The sequence below is a fragment of the Pelophylax lessonae genome, assembly GCF_965119305.1.
Source record: "Pelophylax lessonae genome assembly, chromosome: 11".
Classification (NCBI taxonomy): domain Eukaryota; kingdom Metazoa; phylum Chordata; class Amphibia; order Anura; family Ranidae; genus Pelophylax; species Pelophylax lessonae.
The window spans coordinates 217,864,695-217,880,786 of record NC_138778.1 but is presented as its reverse complement, the minus strand read 5'-3'; the positions used below and the strand labels follow the sequence as shown (position 1 = coordinate 217,880,786).

The window sequence follows — 16,092 nt, the reverse complement described above, 5'->3', positions numbered from 1 at the left end:
CTACAACACACTTGCGATGACGATGCGAGATATAAACATGAGATATGTCGTTCTCCAATCCATGTGGTCAAACGCGGTGACATTTTATTTTTCCTTTCGAATGGCAAAAAAGCGCATTCTTCATAAAGATTTTAAAAAAAAGTTGCATCAAAGAATATATAAATATTCCAGCTTGTTGGTAATGTTCTATGAACGTCTAGCCATTCATAAAAGATAAGAAATAGAGTAAATAAGTCCCATTCAGTCTTCATCAGTGCTCGGATCTGTAGGTGGGAAACGTGTCTGTTCTATGAAGCTTCTGTGTTGATAGGTCTTGGCGGTAGCAAAGAAAGCAGAAAGACAGAAAGAGAGAAAAGAAAGATAAGATTATGAGTGACAGGTGACACATTATTATGTATTATAGAAAATATAAACCTTATAAATACAAAAAAAAATGTTTCAGAGGAGAGCTCCCCGGCACCACGTCCCAATAATTGGACAAGAAAATTGCTCACGCCAGGAGCTGGGAACTCAATGTTTACAAATAAAGATTAAAATTCTAATTTTTTTATTCAATTATTTAACCACTTAAGCCCCGGAGAATTTGGCTGCTCAAAGACCAGGGCGATTCGGCACTGCGTGACTTTAATAGACAATTGCGCGCTCGTGCGATGCTGTACCCAAATGTAATTGATGTCCTTTTTTCCCACAACTAGAGCTTTCTTTTGGTGGTATTTGATCACCTGTGCGATTTTTACGTTTTGCACTATAAACAAAAAAAGAGCGACAATTTTGAAAAAATAACAATATTTTTCACATTTTTTTTATATGAAATTCGCAAAAAAAAAAAATGTAAAAATCAAAATTTTTTAACATTTTAGGCCAATTTGTTTTCTGCTACATATGTTTGGTAAAAAAAAAAATCGCAATAAGCGTATTTTGATTGGTTTGCGCAAAAGTTATTTTATATATATTGGTTTGCGCAAAAGTTATTATGATATATATATATATATATATATATATATATATATATACATATTATATATATATATAATACATATATATATATATATATACATATACATACATATATATATATATATATATATATATATATATATATATATATATATATATACACATACATACTATATATATATATACACCCATACATACTATATATATATATATATATATAGATTTTTTTTTTTTTTTTCACCAGTACAGGGATAATAATCTGTAAATGTCCTCAATAAAGGCAATTTATATGCATGGCTCACTGTTTTCTATAAATCTCTAAGGAACTGTTTGCCAAGCTATGTAAATATATACATTTTTAAAAATAATAATCTTTGTGTCTCTTTAAAAAGCAGGAGGAAGAGAGGAAAGATGCAACACTAGAGGTCACTGTTGAGCTAGAAGAATCGTACGCCATTAGCTATGGGGGGAAAAAACATTTAAAATAAGCATCATAGTTTAAAGATACCAGTGATTCATGTGTAAGAGTTGGACGCCCAATCCATTTTCTTTCTAGGAGGTAATTAGACATTCAAACAACGTATTCCGCTAAATGAGGGCAAATATGTAGGGAATCAATAACGTGTCCGCAGCTTACTCCGCGTAATTGAGATTGATGCAGATAATTTTGTAATATATTTATGGCAAATATAATTTTCCATTTTTTATTTCCCATTTAATTAAATTAAGGCACCTGATTTCCATGTAGATGTACTGCAGAATTCTTAATATGTAAACTGATTTACCTTTTATTAAACCAAGGTAATTAATAGACCTACATACATAATAATGATGGCTTGTGAATACTTTATTAGGATTCAACTAGACCAAAATACTAAAAAAAAGGTTTTATATTTACGATTATACTTTCCAAAAATCAAGACTAATACACAAAAGGTTCTTTAAATCTGTCTGCGTACACAGGTACACCTCTGTCTGTTCTACATTATGTATCCATCTATTTGCACTGTTACATCTACAGATTGACCTAATTAGTGGTACACCGCCCTCCCATCTAACAAATCCACTTACTTAGAAGGGTACATCTCCGTCTGTCTATATATTATTAGATTTGCACTTGTACACCTTTGTCTGTTTCACATATCCACCTGCTTAGACCGGTACACCTCCATCTGTTCTACATTTTCATCTAATTGCACTGGAAAACCTCCATCTGTTCTATACATTCATCTACCTAGACTGGTACACCTCTGTCTATTCTACATATCTGTCTATTTTCACCAATACACCTTTGTTTCTTCTTATTATACACCTACTTAGACCGTGCACCTCAGTCTGTTCTATATGTACATCTATTGGTACACCTCCATCTGATTTACATATCGATATATTTGCACTTGTACACCTTTGTCTGTTCTACATATCCACCTACTTCTCCATCTGTTCTACATATCCATCTACTTAGACCGATACATCTCCACCTGTTCTACATCTCCACCTGTTCTACATATTCATCTACTTAGACCAATACATCTCCGCCCGTTCTACATATTCATCTACCTAGACCGATACATCTCTGCCCGTTGTACATATTCATCTTCCTAGACCGATACATCTCCACCTGTTCTACATCTCCACCTGTTCTACATATTCATCTACTTAGACCGATACATCTCTGCCCGTTCTACATATTCATCTACTTAGACCGATACATCTCTGCCCGTTGTACATATTCATCTTCCTAGACCGATACATCTCCACCTGTTCTACATCTCCACCTGTTCTACATATTCATCTACTTAGACCGATACATCTCCGCCCGTTCTACATATTCATCTCATCTACCTAGACCGATACATCTCTGCCCGTTGTACATATTCATCTTCCTAGACCGATACATCTCCACCTGTTCTACATCTCCACCTGTTCTACATATTCATCTACTTAGACCGATACATCTCCACCTGTTCTACATATTCATCTACTTAGACCGATACATCTCTGCCCGTTCTACATATTCATCTTCCTAGACCGATACATCTCTGCCCGTTGTACATATCCACCTACCTAGACCAATACATCTCTGCCCGTTCTACATATTCACCTTCTTAGACCGATACATCTCTGCCCGTTCTACATATCCACCTACCTAGACCGATACATCTCTGCCCGTTCTACATATCCACCTACCTAGACCGATACATCTCTGCCCGTTCTACATATCCACCTACCTAGACCGATACATCTCTGCCCGTTCTACATATCCACCTACTAAAACTGGTACATCTCCGCCTGTTCTACATATCCACCTACTAGACTGGTACATCTCCACCTGTTCTACATATCCATCTACTTAGACCAATACATCTCTGCCTGTTCTACATATCCACCTACCTAGACTGATACATCTCCGTCTGTTCTACATATCCACCTACTTAGACCTGTACATCTCCATATGTTCTACATTTATGTCTATTTGCACTGGAGAACCTCCATCTGTTCTATATAGTCATATACTTAGACCAGTACACCTCTGTCTATTCTACATTGACATCTATTTGCATTGGTACACCTCCATCTGATCTACATATCAATCTATTTCCACTGTTACACCTTGTATGTTCTACAATTCCATCTATTTGCACTGGAGAACCTCCATCTGATCTATATATTCATTTTATTTGCACTGGTACACCTTTGTTTCTTCTACATATCTACCTACTTAGACCGGTACATCTCCGTCTGTTCTACATTTTCATCTACTTAGACCGGTTCATCTCCGTATGTTCTACATATCCACCTACTTAGACCGGTACATCTCCGTATGTTCTACATATCCACCTACTTAGACCTGTACATCTCCGTATGTTCTACATATCCACCTACTTAGACCGGTACATCTCCATATGTTCTACATATCCACCTACTTAGACCGATACATCTCCGTATGTTCTACATATCCACCTACTTAGACCGATACATCTCCGTATGTTCTACATATCCACCTACTTAGACGGGTACATCTCTGTATGTTCTACATATCTATCTACTTAAAGCGGTTCATCTCTGTATGTTCTACATATCCACCTACTTAGACCGGTACATCTCCGTATGTTCTACATATCCACCTACTTAGACCGATACATCTCCGTATGTTCTACATATCCACCTACTTAGACGGGTACATCTCTGTATGTTCTACATATCTATCTACTTAAAGCGGTTCATCTCTGTATGTTCTACATGTCCACCTACTTAGACCGGTACATCTCCCTATATTCTACATATCTATCTACTTAAAGCGGTTCATCTCCGTATGTTCTACATATCCACCTACTTAGACGGTACGCCTCAACATTCAACATTTCCATCTATTTGCACTGGAGAACTTTCCTCTGTTCCATATACCCACCTGCTTAGACCCTACATATCAGTCTGTTCTACATATACATCTATTTGCACTTGCACACCTCTCTCCGATCTACATATCCACCTACTTAGACCGATACATCTCCGTATGTTCTACATATCCACCTACTTAGACGGGTACATCTCTGTATGTTCTACATATCTATCTACTTAAAGCGGTTCATCTCTGTATGTTCTACATATCCACCTACTTAGACCGGTACATCTCCGTATGTTCTACATATCCACCTACTTAGACCGATACATCTCCGTATGTTCTACATATCCACCTACTTAGACGGGTACATCTCTGTATGTTCTACATATCTATCTACTTAAAGCGGTTCATCTCTGTATGTTCTACATGTCCACCTACTTAGACCGGTACATCTCCCTATATTCTACATATCTATCTACTTAAAGCGGTTCATCTCCGTATGTTCTACATATCCACCTACTTAGACGGTACGCCTCAACATTCAACATTTCCATCTATTTGCACTGGAGAACTTTCCTCTGTTCCATATACCCACCTGCTTAGACCCTACATATCAGTCTGTTCTACATATACATCTATTTGCACTTGCACACCTCTCTCCGATCTACATATCCACCTACTTAGACCAATACATTACCATCTGTTCTTCAATACCGTCTATTGGAACTGGAGAAACTCCATTTCTTCTAGATATCTACCGTTAGACTGCATATCTCCGTTTTTTTCTACACATACATCTATTGGCAGCAGTAGACCCCTGTACGTTCTACAAATCTATCTATTTAGACCAGTACACCTCCATGTGTCCTACAAATCCACCAACTTCCACTGATACACCTCGGTCTGTACTACATATCTATCTACTTGCACTGGAGCATCTCTATATTTTCCACATATCCCTCTGCTTATGCTGGCCATAAATATTTTTGTATGAAAATGTTCCATTTTAAGAATGTTTGCTCGATTTTTTAATCGTTCGTGGGGCCAAATCGACGTTCATTTTCGACCACAGTGACGGGAAAATTGGAAGGAGCAGAATAGAAAAGGTTTCTCGATTGAACTACATTTCGTACAGTTCATGTGGTTTTCTTTAGGAAATGGCATTCATTTTTAACCTGAATGTTAAAAGAAAGTGAAACTTTCGAACAACATTCATCCATTCACCGAAGACTTTTCATATTTTTGTCCAAAAATCTACTAGTGTATGATCAGCATTAGACTGGTATATGCCAGTCTGTTCTACATATCCATCTACTTAGAGCGCTATACTGTCTGATCTTAACCACTTCCCGCCCGCCCTATAGGCAAATGATGGCGGGAGGGTGGTTACATTATCCTGACTGGACGTCATGACGGCGGCAGGATAATGTGCTCTGTGCGCCCCCTGGGGTAAGGTTTAGCTTTCTCTCCTAGCCACTTTACCACCGGAGGATTTTGCTGTCTTACGTCTGGGCCACTTTTTGTGTTTCGGCACTGTGCGACTTTAACTGACAATTGCGCGGTCATGCAACACCGTACCCAAACTAAATTTACGTCCTTTTTTCCCTCAAACAGAGCTTTCTTTTGGGGGTATTTGATCACCTGTGCGATTTTTACTTTTTGTGCTATAAACAAAAAAAGAGCGACAATTTTGAAAAAATAACAATATTTTTCACATTTTTTTATATGAAATTCCCCCAAAATCTAAATTGTTTATCATTTTAGGCCAATTGGTTTTCTTCTACATATTTTTGGTAAAAAAAAAATCACAATAAGCGTATTTTGATTGGTTTGCACAAAAGTTATTGCGTTTACTAACTAAGGGAAAGATTTCTGTCGTTTTTGGTGGGTTTTTTTTTTAACCAGTAATGGCGGCGATCTGCGATTTTTTTTGCGGGACTGCGACATTGCGGTGGACAGATCGGACCCTTGACTGACATTATTGACACTTTTGGGGGTACCAGTGACATTACTACAGTAATCAGTGATATAAATATGCACTGTTACTGTAAAAATGACCCTGGCAGGGAAGGGGTTAATTTTATTGGAGAGGGAGGGGTTAATGTATGCCTGGTGCTTACTGACATGTGTGGGGGGAGGGGACTGAGTGACACAGGGACAGATCGCAGGTTCAGCTAAGCTGACCCTGCCTGTCACTTAGGAGATCCGCCCGCTTTGTTTACACAAGCGGGCGGACCTCCACACTCGATTCCCCGATGATCGGGGAAGAGCAGTGCCGATCGCCGCCGCTCCTGCCCTGGCCCGACTCCCGCTGTGACTGAATACAGCGGGAGCGAGCCTCCGTCCGTGCGCGCACGCCGCCGAGAGAGGGGTATGTCTGACAACGTAGGTCTACGTTGCCAGACATTATCGAGCCACTTTGCCGCAGTAGAGTTCTAGTGAGCAGCGGTTAAGTGGTTAGAGACAGAACAACTTTTCAGCTGTGACTGCGGGAGTTGGGTCGGAGTGGTGTCAGTCCATTTTCAAAGAAAATAACTGCATACTTGCAGTCTCCAAAACTAGTCCTTAAAAAATATCATTGCGATTTAATATTATTTTTAGTATTGCAGTAATACATAAGTTAAGAATAAATGAATAATGAGAGAACAGGAGTTGAAAATAAATATTCTACATAAAAGTCCTAATTGAAACACAGAATCGTTCACAAATGGCCGTGGTAATAAAAGCGTACAGCGAGCAACAAAGGTCAGCAGCTTCAATAAAGAATGTTTGAAATTTACTAGAATTTGCTTGCAATATTTCCTCCATCAGGAACTGTGCTTGGTCAAGTGTTAAAGTTCAGCTTTGCCAGAAAGCACATTAGGACTAATTATTGCACTCCCTGATGGTGCAATTATAAAAAAAAAAAAAAAAAATCAAGGGAATATTCAACTTTAAGGAGCATAAAATTGATTCAAAGCTGCAGTTAAAAATGTATTAATTCTATTGGGCTGAGATTTAGTGCCCGTCTCCACGCTGATGCGCACTTTTCAGAGCCTGAACTCAGATGAGAATCCTGTACTGTTGTGTTCAGTGGCACGGCTCCCATTAAGGTGTTTTAATATGTTTATATTTTTTTTTTTTTGCGCTTGCCACAGCTCAGAGGTTTTCATGTTGCATACAAATGAACAAAGACCCCCTGTTAAATCTGCACATGTTTTACATAAAACAAATCATATGACTACACATAAAGGAAAGAACATACAGAGGGTATACAAAGGATATGCACTATATTACCAAAAGAATTGGGACGCCTGCCTTTACACACACATGAGCTTTAATGGCATCCCAGTCTTAGTCCGTAGGGTTCAATATTGAGTTGGCCCACCCATTGCAGCTATTACAGCTTCAACTCTTCTGGGAAGGCTGTCCACAAGGTTTAGGAGTGTGTCTATGGGAATGTTTGACCATTCTTCCAGAAGCACATTTGTTAGGTCAGGCACTGATGTTGGACAAGAAGGTCTGGCTCGCAGTCTACGCTCTAGTTCATCCCAAAGGTGTTCTATCGGGTTGAGGTCAGGACTTTAGCTTTGCCCTACAGCAGTTTTACTGCTACAAGGCAGCACCTGTACACCAGATCACACACACATATATATATATATATATATATATATATATATATATATATATATATATATATATATATATATACAGTGGGTACGAAAAGTATTCAGACCCCCTTAAATTTTTCACTCTTTGTTATATTGCAGCCATTTGCTAAAATCATTTAAGTTCATTCTTCTTCCTCATGAATGTACACATAGCACCCCATACTGACAGAAAAACACAGAATTGTTGACATTGTTTCAGATTTATTAAAAAAGAAAAATTGAAATATCACATGGTCCTAAGTATTCAGACCCTTTGCTGTGACACTCATATATTTAACTCAGGTGCTTTCCATTTCTTCTGATCATCCTTGAGATAGTTCTACACCTTCATTTGAGTCCAGCTGTGTTTGATTATACTGATTGGACTTGATTAGGAAAGCCACACACCTGTCTATATAAGACCTTCCAGATCACAATGCATGTCAGAGCAAATGAGAATCATGAGGTCAAAGGAACTGCCTGAAGAGCTCAGAGACAGAATTGTGGCACAGATCTGGCCAAGGTTACAAAAAGATTTCTGCTGCACTTAAGGTTCCTAAGAGCACAGTGGCCTCCATAATCCTCAAATGGAAGATGTTTGGGACAACCAGAACCCTTCCTAGAGCTGGCCGTCCGGCCAAACTGAGCTATCGGGGGAGAAGAGCCTTGGTGAGAGAGGTAAAGAAGAACCCAAAGATCACTGTGGCTGAGCTCCAGAGATGCAGTCAGGAGATGGGAGAAAGTTGTAGAAAGTCAACCATCACTGCAGCCCTCCACCAGTCGGGGCTTTATGGCAGAGTGGCCCGACGGAAGCCTCTCCTCAGTGTAAGACACATGAAAGCCCGCATGGAGTTTGCTAAAAAACACCTGAAGGACTCCAAGATGGTGAGAAATAAGGCTGGCCATACACTATACAATTTTCTTGTTCAACTTTCCTTTAGATTTACCAAAACCATGTAATATAGGGTCAAACCTAAACACTTTCAATTTGTATGCAGTCAGGCAGGCCCTTGCACTACATAGTTTAAGGTAAATCTAAAGGAAATTGAATAAGAAAATTGTATAGTGTATGGCCAGCCTAAGATTCTCTGGTCTGATGAGACCAAAATAGAACTTTTTGGCCTTAATTCTAAGCGGTATGTGTGGAGAAAACCAGGCACTGCTCATCACCTGTCCAATACAGTCCCAACAGTGAAGCATGGTGGTGGCAGCATCATGCTGTGGGGGTGTTTTTCAGCTGCAGGGACAGGACGACTGGTTGCAATCGAGGGAAAGATGAATGCGGCCAAGTACAGGGATATCCTGGACAAAAACCTTCTCCAGAGTGCTCTGGACCTCAGACTGGGCCGAAGGTTTACCTTCCAACAAGACAATGACCCTAAGCACACAGCTAAAATAACGAAGGAGTGGCTTCACAACAACTCCGTGACTTGAATGGCCCAGCCAGAGCCCTGACTTAAACCCAATTGAGCATCTCTGAAGAGACCTAAAAATGGCTGTCCACCAACGTTTACCATCCAACCTGACAGAACTGGAGAGGATCTGCAAGGAGGAATGGCAGAGGATCCCCAAATCCAGGTGTGAAAGACTTGTTGCATCTTTCCCAAAAAGACTCCTGGCTGTATTAGATCAAAAGGGGGCTTCTACTAAATACTGAGCAAAGGGTCTGAATACTTAGGACCATGTGATATTTCAGTTTTTCTTTTTTAATAAATCTGCAACCATGTCAACAATTCTGTGTTTTTCTGTCAGTATGGGGTGCTATGTGTACATTCATGAGGAAGAAGAATGAACTTAAATGATTTTAGCAAATGGCTGCAATATAACAAAGAGTGAAAAATTTAAGGGGGTCTGAATACTTTTCGTACCCACTGTATATATGTATATATATATATATATATATATATATATATATATATACATATATATACACACATATATACACAGTGCCCCCTTGAACTTTTCGACCCTTTGCCACATTTCAGGCTTCAAACCTAAAGATCTAAAACTGTAATTTTTTGTGAAGAATCAACAACAAGTGGGACACAATCATGAAGTGGAATGAAATTTATTGGATATTTCAAACTTTTTTTAACAAATAAAAAACTGAAAAATTGGGCGTGCAAAATTATTCAGCCCCTTTACTTTCAGTGCAGCAAACTCTCTCCAGAAGTTCAGTGAGGATCTCTGAATGATCCAATGTTGACTTAAATGACTAATGATGATAAATAGAATCCACCTGTGTGTAATCAAGTCTCCGTATAAATGCACCTGCACTGTGATAGTCTCAGCGGTCTGTTTAAAGCGCAGAGAGCATCATGAAGAACAAGGAACACACCAGGCAGGTTCGAGATACTGTTGTGGAGAATTTTAAAGCCGGATTTGGATACTAAAAGATTTCCCAAGCTTTAAACATGCCAAGGAGCACTGTGCAAGCGATAACATTGAAATGGAAGGAGTATCAGACCAAAGTTCAAGGGGGGCGAATACTTTCGCAAGGCACTGTAATATATACATATATATATATATATATATATATATATATATATAGTTGTGTTCAAAATTATTCAACCCCCAATGCTGTAAAGGGTTTTAGGGAATTTAGTGTACATTTGTAATTGTATTCAGAATGAAATCCTACAAGGACTTCATAAAGAACCATATGCAACTAAAATGACATCAATTGGTTTTGTAATACAGTAGTAAATGTTTCTTTTGTGAATTCTTCATTGACACAATTATTCAACCCCTTAAAGACTACCACTCTGAAGAACAGAGGTTCATTGAAGTGTTTTCAATCAGGTATTGAAAACACCTGTGGATGTCAGGGAGCAGCAATAAAGCCTAATAAGCACCAATTAGGCAGCTTTAAAATGACTGTGATACTCAGCTCCTTCTAGACATTTACTGGTGTGGTTATAAACATGGTGAAGTCAAGAGAATGGTCCAGGAAGACAAGAGAAGAGGTGATTACTCTTCACAGGAAGGGGCAATGGCTATAAGAAGATTGCAAAGATGTTAAACATACCAAGAGACACCATAGGAAGCATCATTCGCAAATTCAAGGCAAAGGGCACTGTTGAAACGCTACCTGGTCGTGGCAGAAAGAAGATGCTGACTTCAACTGCTGTGCGCTACCTGAAGCGTAGAGTGGAGAAAAGTCCCCATGTGACTGCTGAGGAACTGAGAAAAGATTTGTCAGATGTGGGTACTGAAGTTTTTGCTCATACAATATGGCGCACACTGCGTAATGAAGGCCTCCATGCCACAACTCCCAGGCGCACCCCCTTGCTGTCTCCAAAGAATAAGAAGAGTCGACTGCAGTATGCCAAAAGTCATGTGGACAAACCACAGAAGTTTTGGGATAGTGTTCTGTGGACTGATGAAACAAAATTAGAACTGTTTGGGCCCATGGATCAATGCTATGTTTGGAGGAGGAAGAACAAGGCCTATGAAGAAAAGAACACCTTGCTACTGTGAAGCATGGCGGGGGGTCAATCATGCTTTGGGGCTGTTTTGCTTCTGCAGGTACAGGGAAGCTTCAGCGTGTGCAAGGTACCATGAATTCTCTTCAGTACCAGGAGATATTGGATGACAATGTGATGCAGTCCGTCACAAACCTGAGGCTTGGGAGAAGTTGGACCTTTCAACAGGAGGACAATGATCCCAAGCATACCTCCAAGTCCACTAGAGCATGGTTGCAGATTAAAGGCTGGAACATTTTGGAGTGGCCATCACAGTCACCAGACTTAAATCCTATTGAGAACCTCTGGTGGGACTTAAAGAAAGCAGTTGCAGTACACAAGCCTAAGAATGTGACTGAACTGGAGGCTTTTGCCCATGACGAATGAGCGAAGATACCCGTAGATCGCTGCAAGACACTTGTGTCAAGCTATGCTTCACGTTTAAAAGCGGTTATAACTGTAAAAGGATGTTGTACTAAGTACTAAGATTGAATGTCACTTGGGGGTTGAATAAAACTGATAATGATGTGAGCACAGAAAAGACATTTGTGTTTATTTCATTATAAATGTTATGTTATATTTGTCTGACCTACACCGGCCTCTTTGATTTAATTGTAAGCAGGATGACTGAATGATCAAAATCCATGTCAAACTGGCCAAAACAATCAATTTCAGTGGGGGTTGAATAATTTTGAGCACAACTGTATATATATATATATATATGTGATCTGACACTTCTGGGAAGGGTGTGCTCCGCCTGTATAGCAACAGAAAGAGAAGGGAGCACTTCTGGTTAAAGCGGTGTTCCGGCCTCACCCCCTCCAAAAATGTAAAGTCAGCAGCTACACATACTGTACACATACTGTAGCTGCTGACTTTTAATGTTAGGACACTTACCTGTCCTTGAGTCCTGCAATGTCTGCACTGCAACCGATGTTTCCATCAGATGTCGGGTGCTGTGGCTGCCTTGCGGCTTCACGGGCGGGTCCCCAATGCGCATGCGCGAAGTGAAGACAGTGGAGGCGCAGGTGATGACCTTTTATTGCCTCAATAAACTGGATTATCTTATAATTATCCTGGAGTGGAGCTTCACTTGTGATATCCTCACCTACATCCTATTGTCAATACAATAATTTATTTGGGACTTTATGGAGTTAGCCTTAACCAGAAGCGCTCCCTCCTCTTTCGGTTGCTTTACTGAACGGACTCTTACCCCAGGAGTCAACAAAAGGAGCTGCTGAGGTTCAAGCACAGGCATCCCCCCCTATATATAGGATCATACCAGGCGCTGTGTTTCTCCTTTCTTGGTGCACCGCCGGTGGCTCGCTTCAGCTGACATTATACAAAGCGGGAAGCTGATCGGCGGTTGTTGGGTACTCGATGTCTGCTGGCACCCCCCGATTGTCGGGGGTAGAGAGATAGAACTGCGATCTGCCTATGTAAACAAGGCAGATTGCCTTTCTGACATTTGAGGAGGGATGGAGTTTGTGTCTCTGCAAAGCTGGGAATAAATTCCATCTCTTCCCTTAGTAGTAGTGTAGTACTTGTTTTTCATATATGCAAATTGTATGCACTTTTTATACACCGGCTTCCATTTCCAGCCGGTTGCCTTTAAGTTCCTCACTCTCATAGACATTCCAAGCCTAACAAAGGAGCGCACATGCTCCAGGACAGCACGGCGCATGCTCCGAAATATGTTGCATTGCATCCTGGTCCTGCTGACGTCACCATGCTACACCGCTCTCTGCGCTGTGCTCCACGCTGCTCTCCACCAGACCGAGGGTGACAACAGCCGGCTTTGCCCCCCCCCCCCCCCCCCCGCAGTAAAAATGGAGAGGTAAGAATGGTCTTATCAGGTCCAATCAAACTTAAAAATTCAGTATTGAAACTTGCAGAAAACTCAACCTACCTGCATGAAGCCAACTGTTATCATTATGCCAAAGCTAAATTCAGAGGCGTAACTAGAACCTACAGGGCCCCGGTGCAAGAAACTATGAAGGGCCCCCCGGACCCCTGGCCGGGGCCCCTTCCCTTCAACCCTGGGGCTCTTTACTCTCGTTGCGGGGCCCCCCCACGTTGGTGGAATGGCAGGGCCAGGTTGCAAGTGTGATTTTTGCGATCCTGGAAGTTCACCCACTGGTGTCAGTAGTTTTTATTTTTTGGTATTTTAATTGTATTATTTTTTATTTTGTTTATTTTTTTTTTTTACAATGTCACTGACTATGACTCTGTCCATTCAGAAAAGGAAGGAGCTGGTAAATTACATATTTACTGACCCCTTCCTGGTTCTCTATTGTGACACATCCCCTGCAGCAGCCGGCAGGAGAGGGGAGGGAGCACAGTAGGGGGGGGGGGGGACCAGGGGAGCACGCAGGGGCCCAGAGGCAGCAGAACACAAGTGAACTGGATAGGAGGAGTGGTGGGGGCAGCATACAGAGGAACCAATCTCCTCCATTTTCCTCCTGCAGCTACAGGAGGAAAAAGGAGGACAGTGATTTCTCTACATGCTGCCCCCGGCCGCCCCTCCTATCCAGGTGTACAGGGGAGCCGCACAGGCATGGGGTCCGGTTGCAATTGCAACCCCTGCAACCCCTGTAGCTATGCCCCTGGCAAAATTACTATGGTGTCCTTATTTCAAGCACTAAATCTGACTTAAAAATGTTACAGCTAAAGTTATATGCAAGTCTAACATCTTCTTGTGAAATCCGAGCTTGTCCCCGCCCTCCTCCAACCTCCCTATTGGTCTATGACATAGAAGGTCCAATAGGAAAGCTTGTGACTGGAGACAAGAAAACTGGAGATTTGCATAAAACTTCAGCTGTTTCTATCTCTTGATCTAATGATCATTTCTACACGAAGGTGACCCCTGTGAATAGATTGACATTTCTGTGACAGATGTCTGAAGCAGCTCACTGATTCCCAACCGAGAGCGGCAGAGATAAACGGAGGGCTGTTTGAGGCGTCTGGGGAATATCAATAGAAGATACAACGTGTATCAGGACTCTTACCTTGAAGACTGTATAACTGGCCAGTGCTGTGCTGTCGTGTTATATGGTGCCAGTATGCGCTACGTGGTAATGGGACCATTGTGTTTAGGGAAACTGTCCTTTCACTTATCCTTCTCTGCAGCTGTAAAAAAAAATAAAAATAAGTAGATAAAAAATAGTTAGCATGAGTTTTATAACTGCAGATTTCCTGCGCCTGCTTAATAATGGAGGAGTCAGCTGATCTCCACATATAACGCAGTGTCTTTAAATACTCTGCACTGCTGGAGGACTCTGCTCCTTCCTCTATCTAACCCTCCTCTCCTGAAATACTCTGCACTGCTGGAGGACTCTGCTCCTTCCTCTATCTAACTCTCCTCTCCTGAAATACTTTGCCCTGCTAGAAGACTGCACCTTCCTCTATCTAACTCTCCTCTCCTGAAATACTCTGCTCTGCTGGAGGACTCTGCTCCTTCCTCTGTAACTCTCCTCTCCTGAAATACTCTGTACTGCTGGGGGACTCTGCTCCTTGCTGGGGGACTCTGCTCCTTTCTCTATCTAACTCTCCTCTCCTGAAATACTCTGCACTGCTGGAGGACTCTGCTCCTTCCTCTAACTCTCCTCTCCTGAAATACTCTGCACTGCTGGAGGACTCGGCTCCTTCCTCTATCTAACTCTCCTCTCCTGAAATACTCTGCACTGCTGGAGGACTCTGCTCCTTCCTCTAACTCTCCTCTCCTGAAATACTCTTTACTCAGTGCACATCTATGTGAAAGCATATTAATTCTGAAAAAACTCAAACTGATGGTAAACTGATGTCATTGACACAAACCCCTAAGGTGGTTGGATAAGGAAGGGGGTGGGGCATTTCCACAGAACTTGAATGGGCAAGGGCACAGAGGGGTTGATTTACTAAAGGCAACTAGACTATGCACTCTGCAAGTGCAGTTGCTCCAGAGCTTAGTAAATGAGCTTCATTTGGTGAAGAATATCCAATCACATGCAGGTAAAATGAAAAAAAAAAACAGCATTTTTGCTTGCACATGATTGGATGATGGAAGTCAGCAGAGCTTCTGCTCATTTACTAAGCTCTGCAGCAACTGCCTTTAGTAAATCAACCCCAGTGTCTCTTTAACCACTTTAAGACCGGAAAGGATTTGCCCCCTTCCTGACCAGGCCATATTTTGCGATTCGGCACTGCGTTACTTTAACGGACAATTGCACGGTCGTGCGACGCTGTACCCAAATAAAATGGATGTCCTTTTTTCCCCACAAATAGAGCTTTCTTTTGGGGGTATTTGATCACCTCTGCGATTTTTATTTTAAAAAATAGTGACAATTTTGAAAAAAAAAAAAAAAACAATATTTTTCACATTCTGCTATATAACATTCTCAAATAAAAAAAACATTTAAAATTCGAAATGTTTTAACATTTTAGGCCAATTTGTTTTCTGCTACATATTTTTGGTGAAAAAAAAAAAAATCTCAATAAGCGCATTTTGATTGATTTGCACAACTACAGGAAAGATTTATGTCATTTTTATTGTTTTTTTTTACTAGTAATGGCGGCGATCTGCAATTTTTTTGCGGTACTGCGACATTGCGGCGGACAGATCGGACCCCTAACTGATATTTTTGACACTTTTGGGGTTACCAGTGACATTACTACGGTAATCAGTGCTAAAAATATGCCTTGTTACTGTAATAATGGC

At 40.9% G+C, this 16,092-nt stretch overlaps 1 protein-coding gene across 2 annotated transcripts in view; it reads right to left on the bottom strand.

Annotated features, from left to right (window-relative positions):
• Window positions 1-220: 220 nt before the first annotated feature.
• Window positions 221-16,092, bottom strand: part of DOK5 (docking protein 5) — a 212,077-nt gene continuing 196,205 nt past the window's right edge. For both annotated transcript variants that reach the window (XM_082272160.1, XM_082272161.1), the window contains exons 7-8: window positions 14,405-14,525; window positions 221-312 (exon numbers count right to left, since the gene is read on the bottom strand). In XM_082272160.1, coding sequence (XP_082128286.1) covers window positions 251-312; window positions 14,405-14,525 — 183 coding nt within the window. In that variant the 3' untranslated portion in view covers window positions 221-250. The remainder of the gene's footprint in view (window positions 313-14,404; window positions 14,526-16,092) is intronic.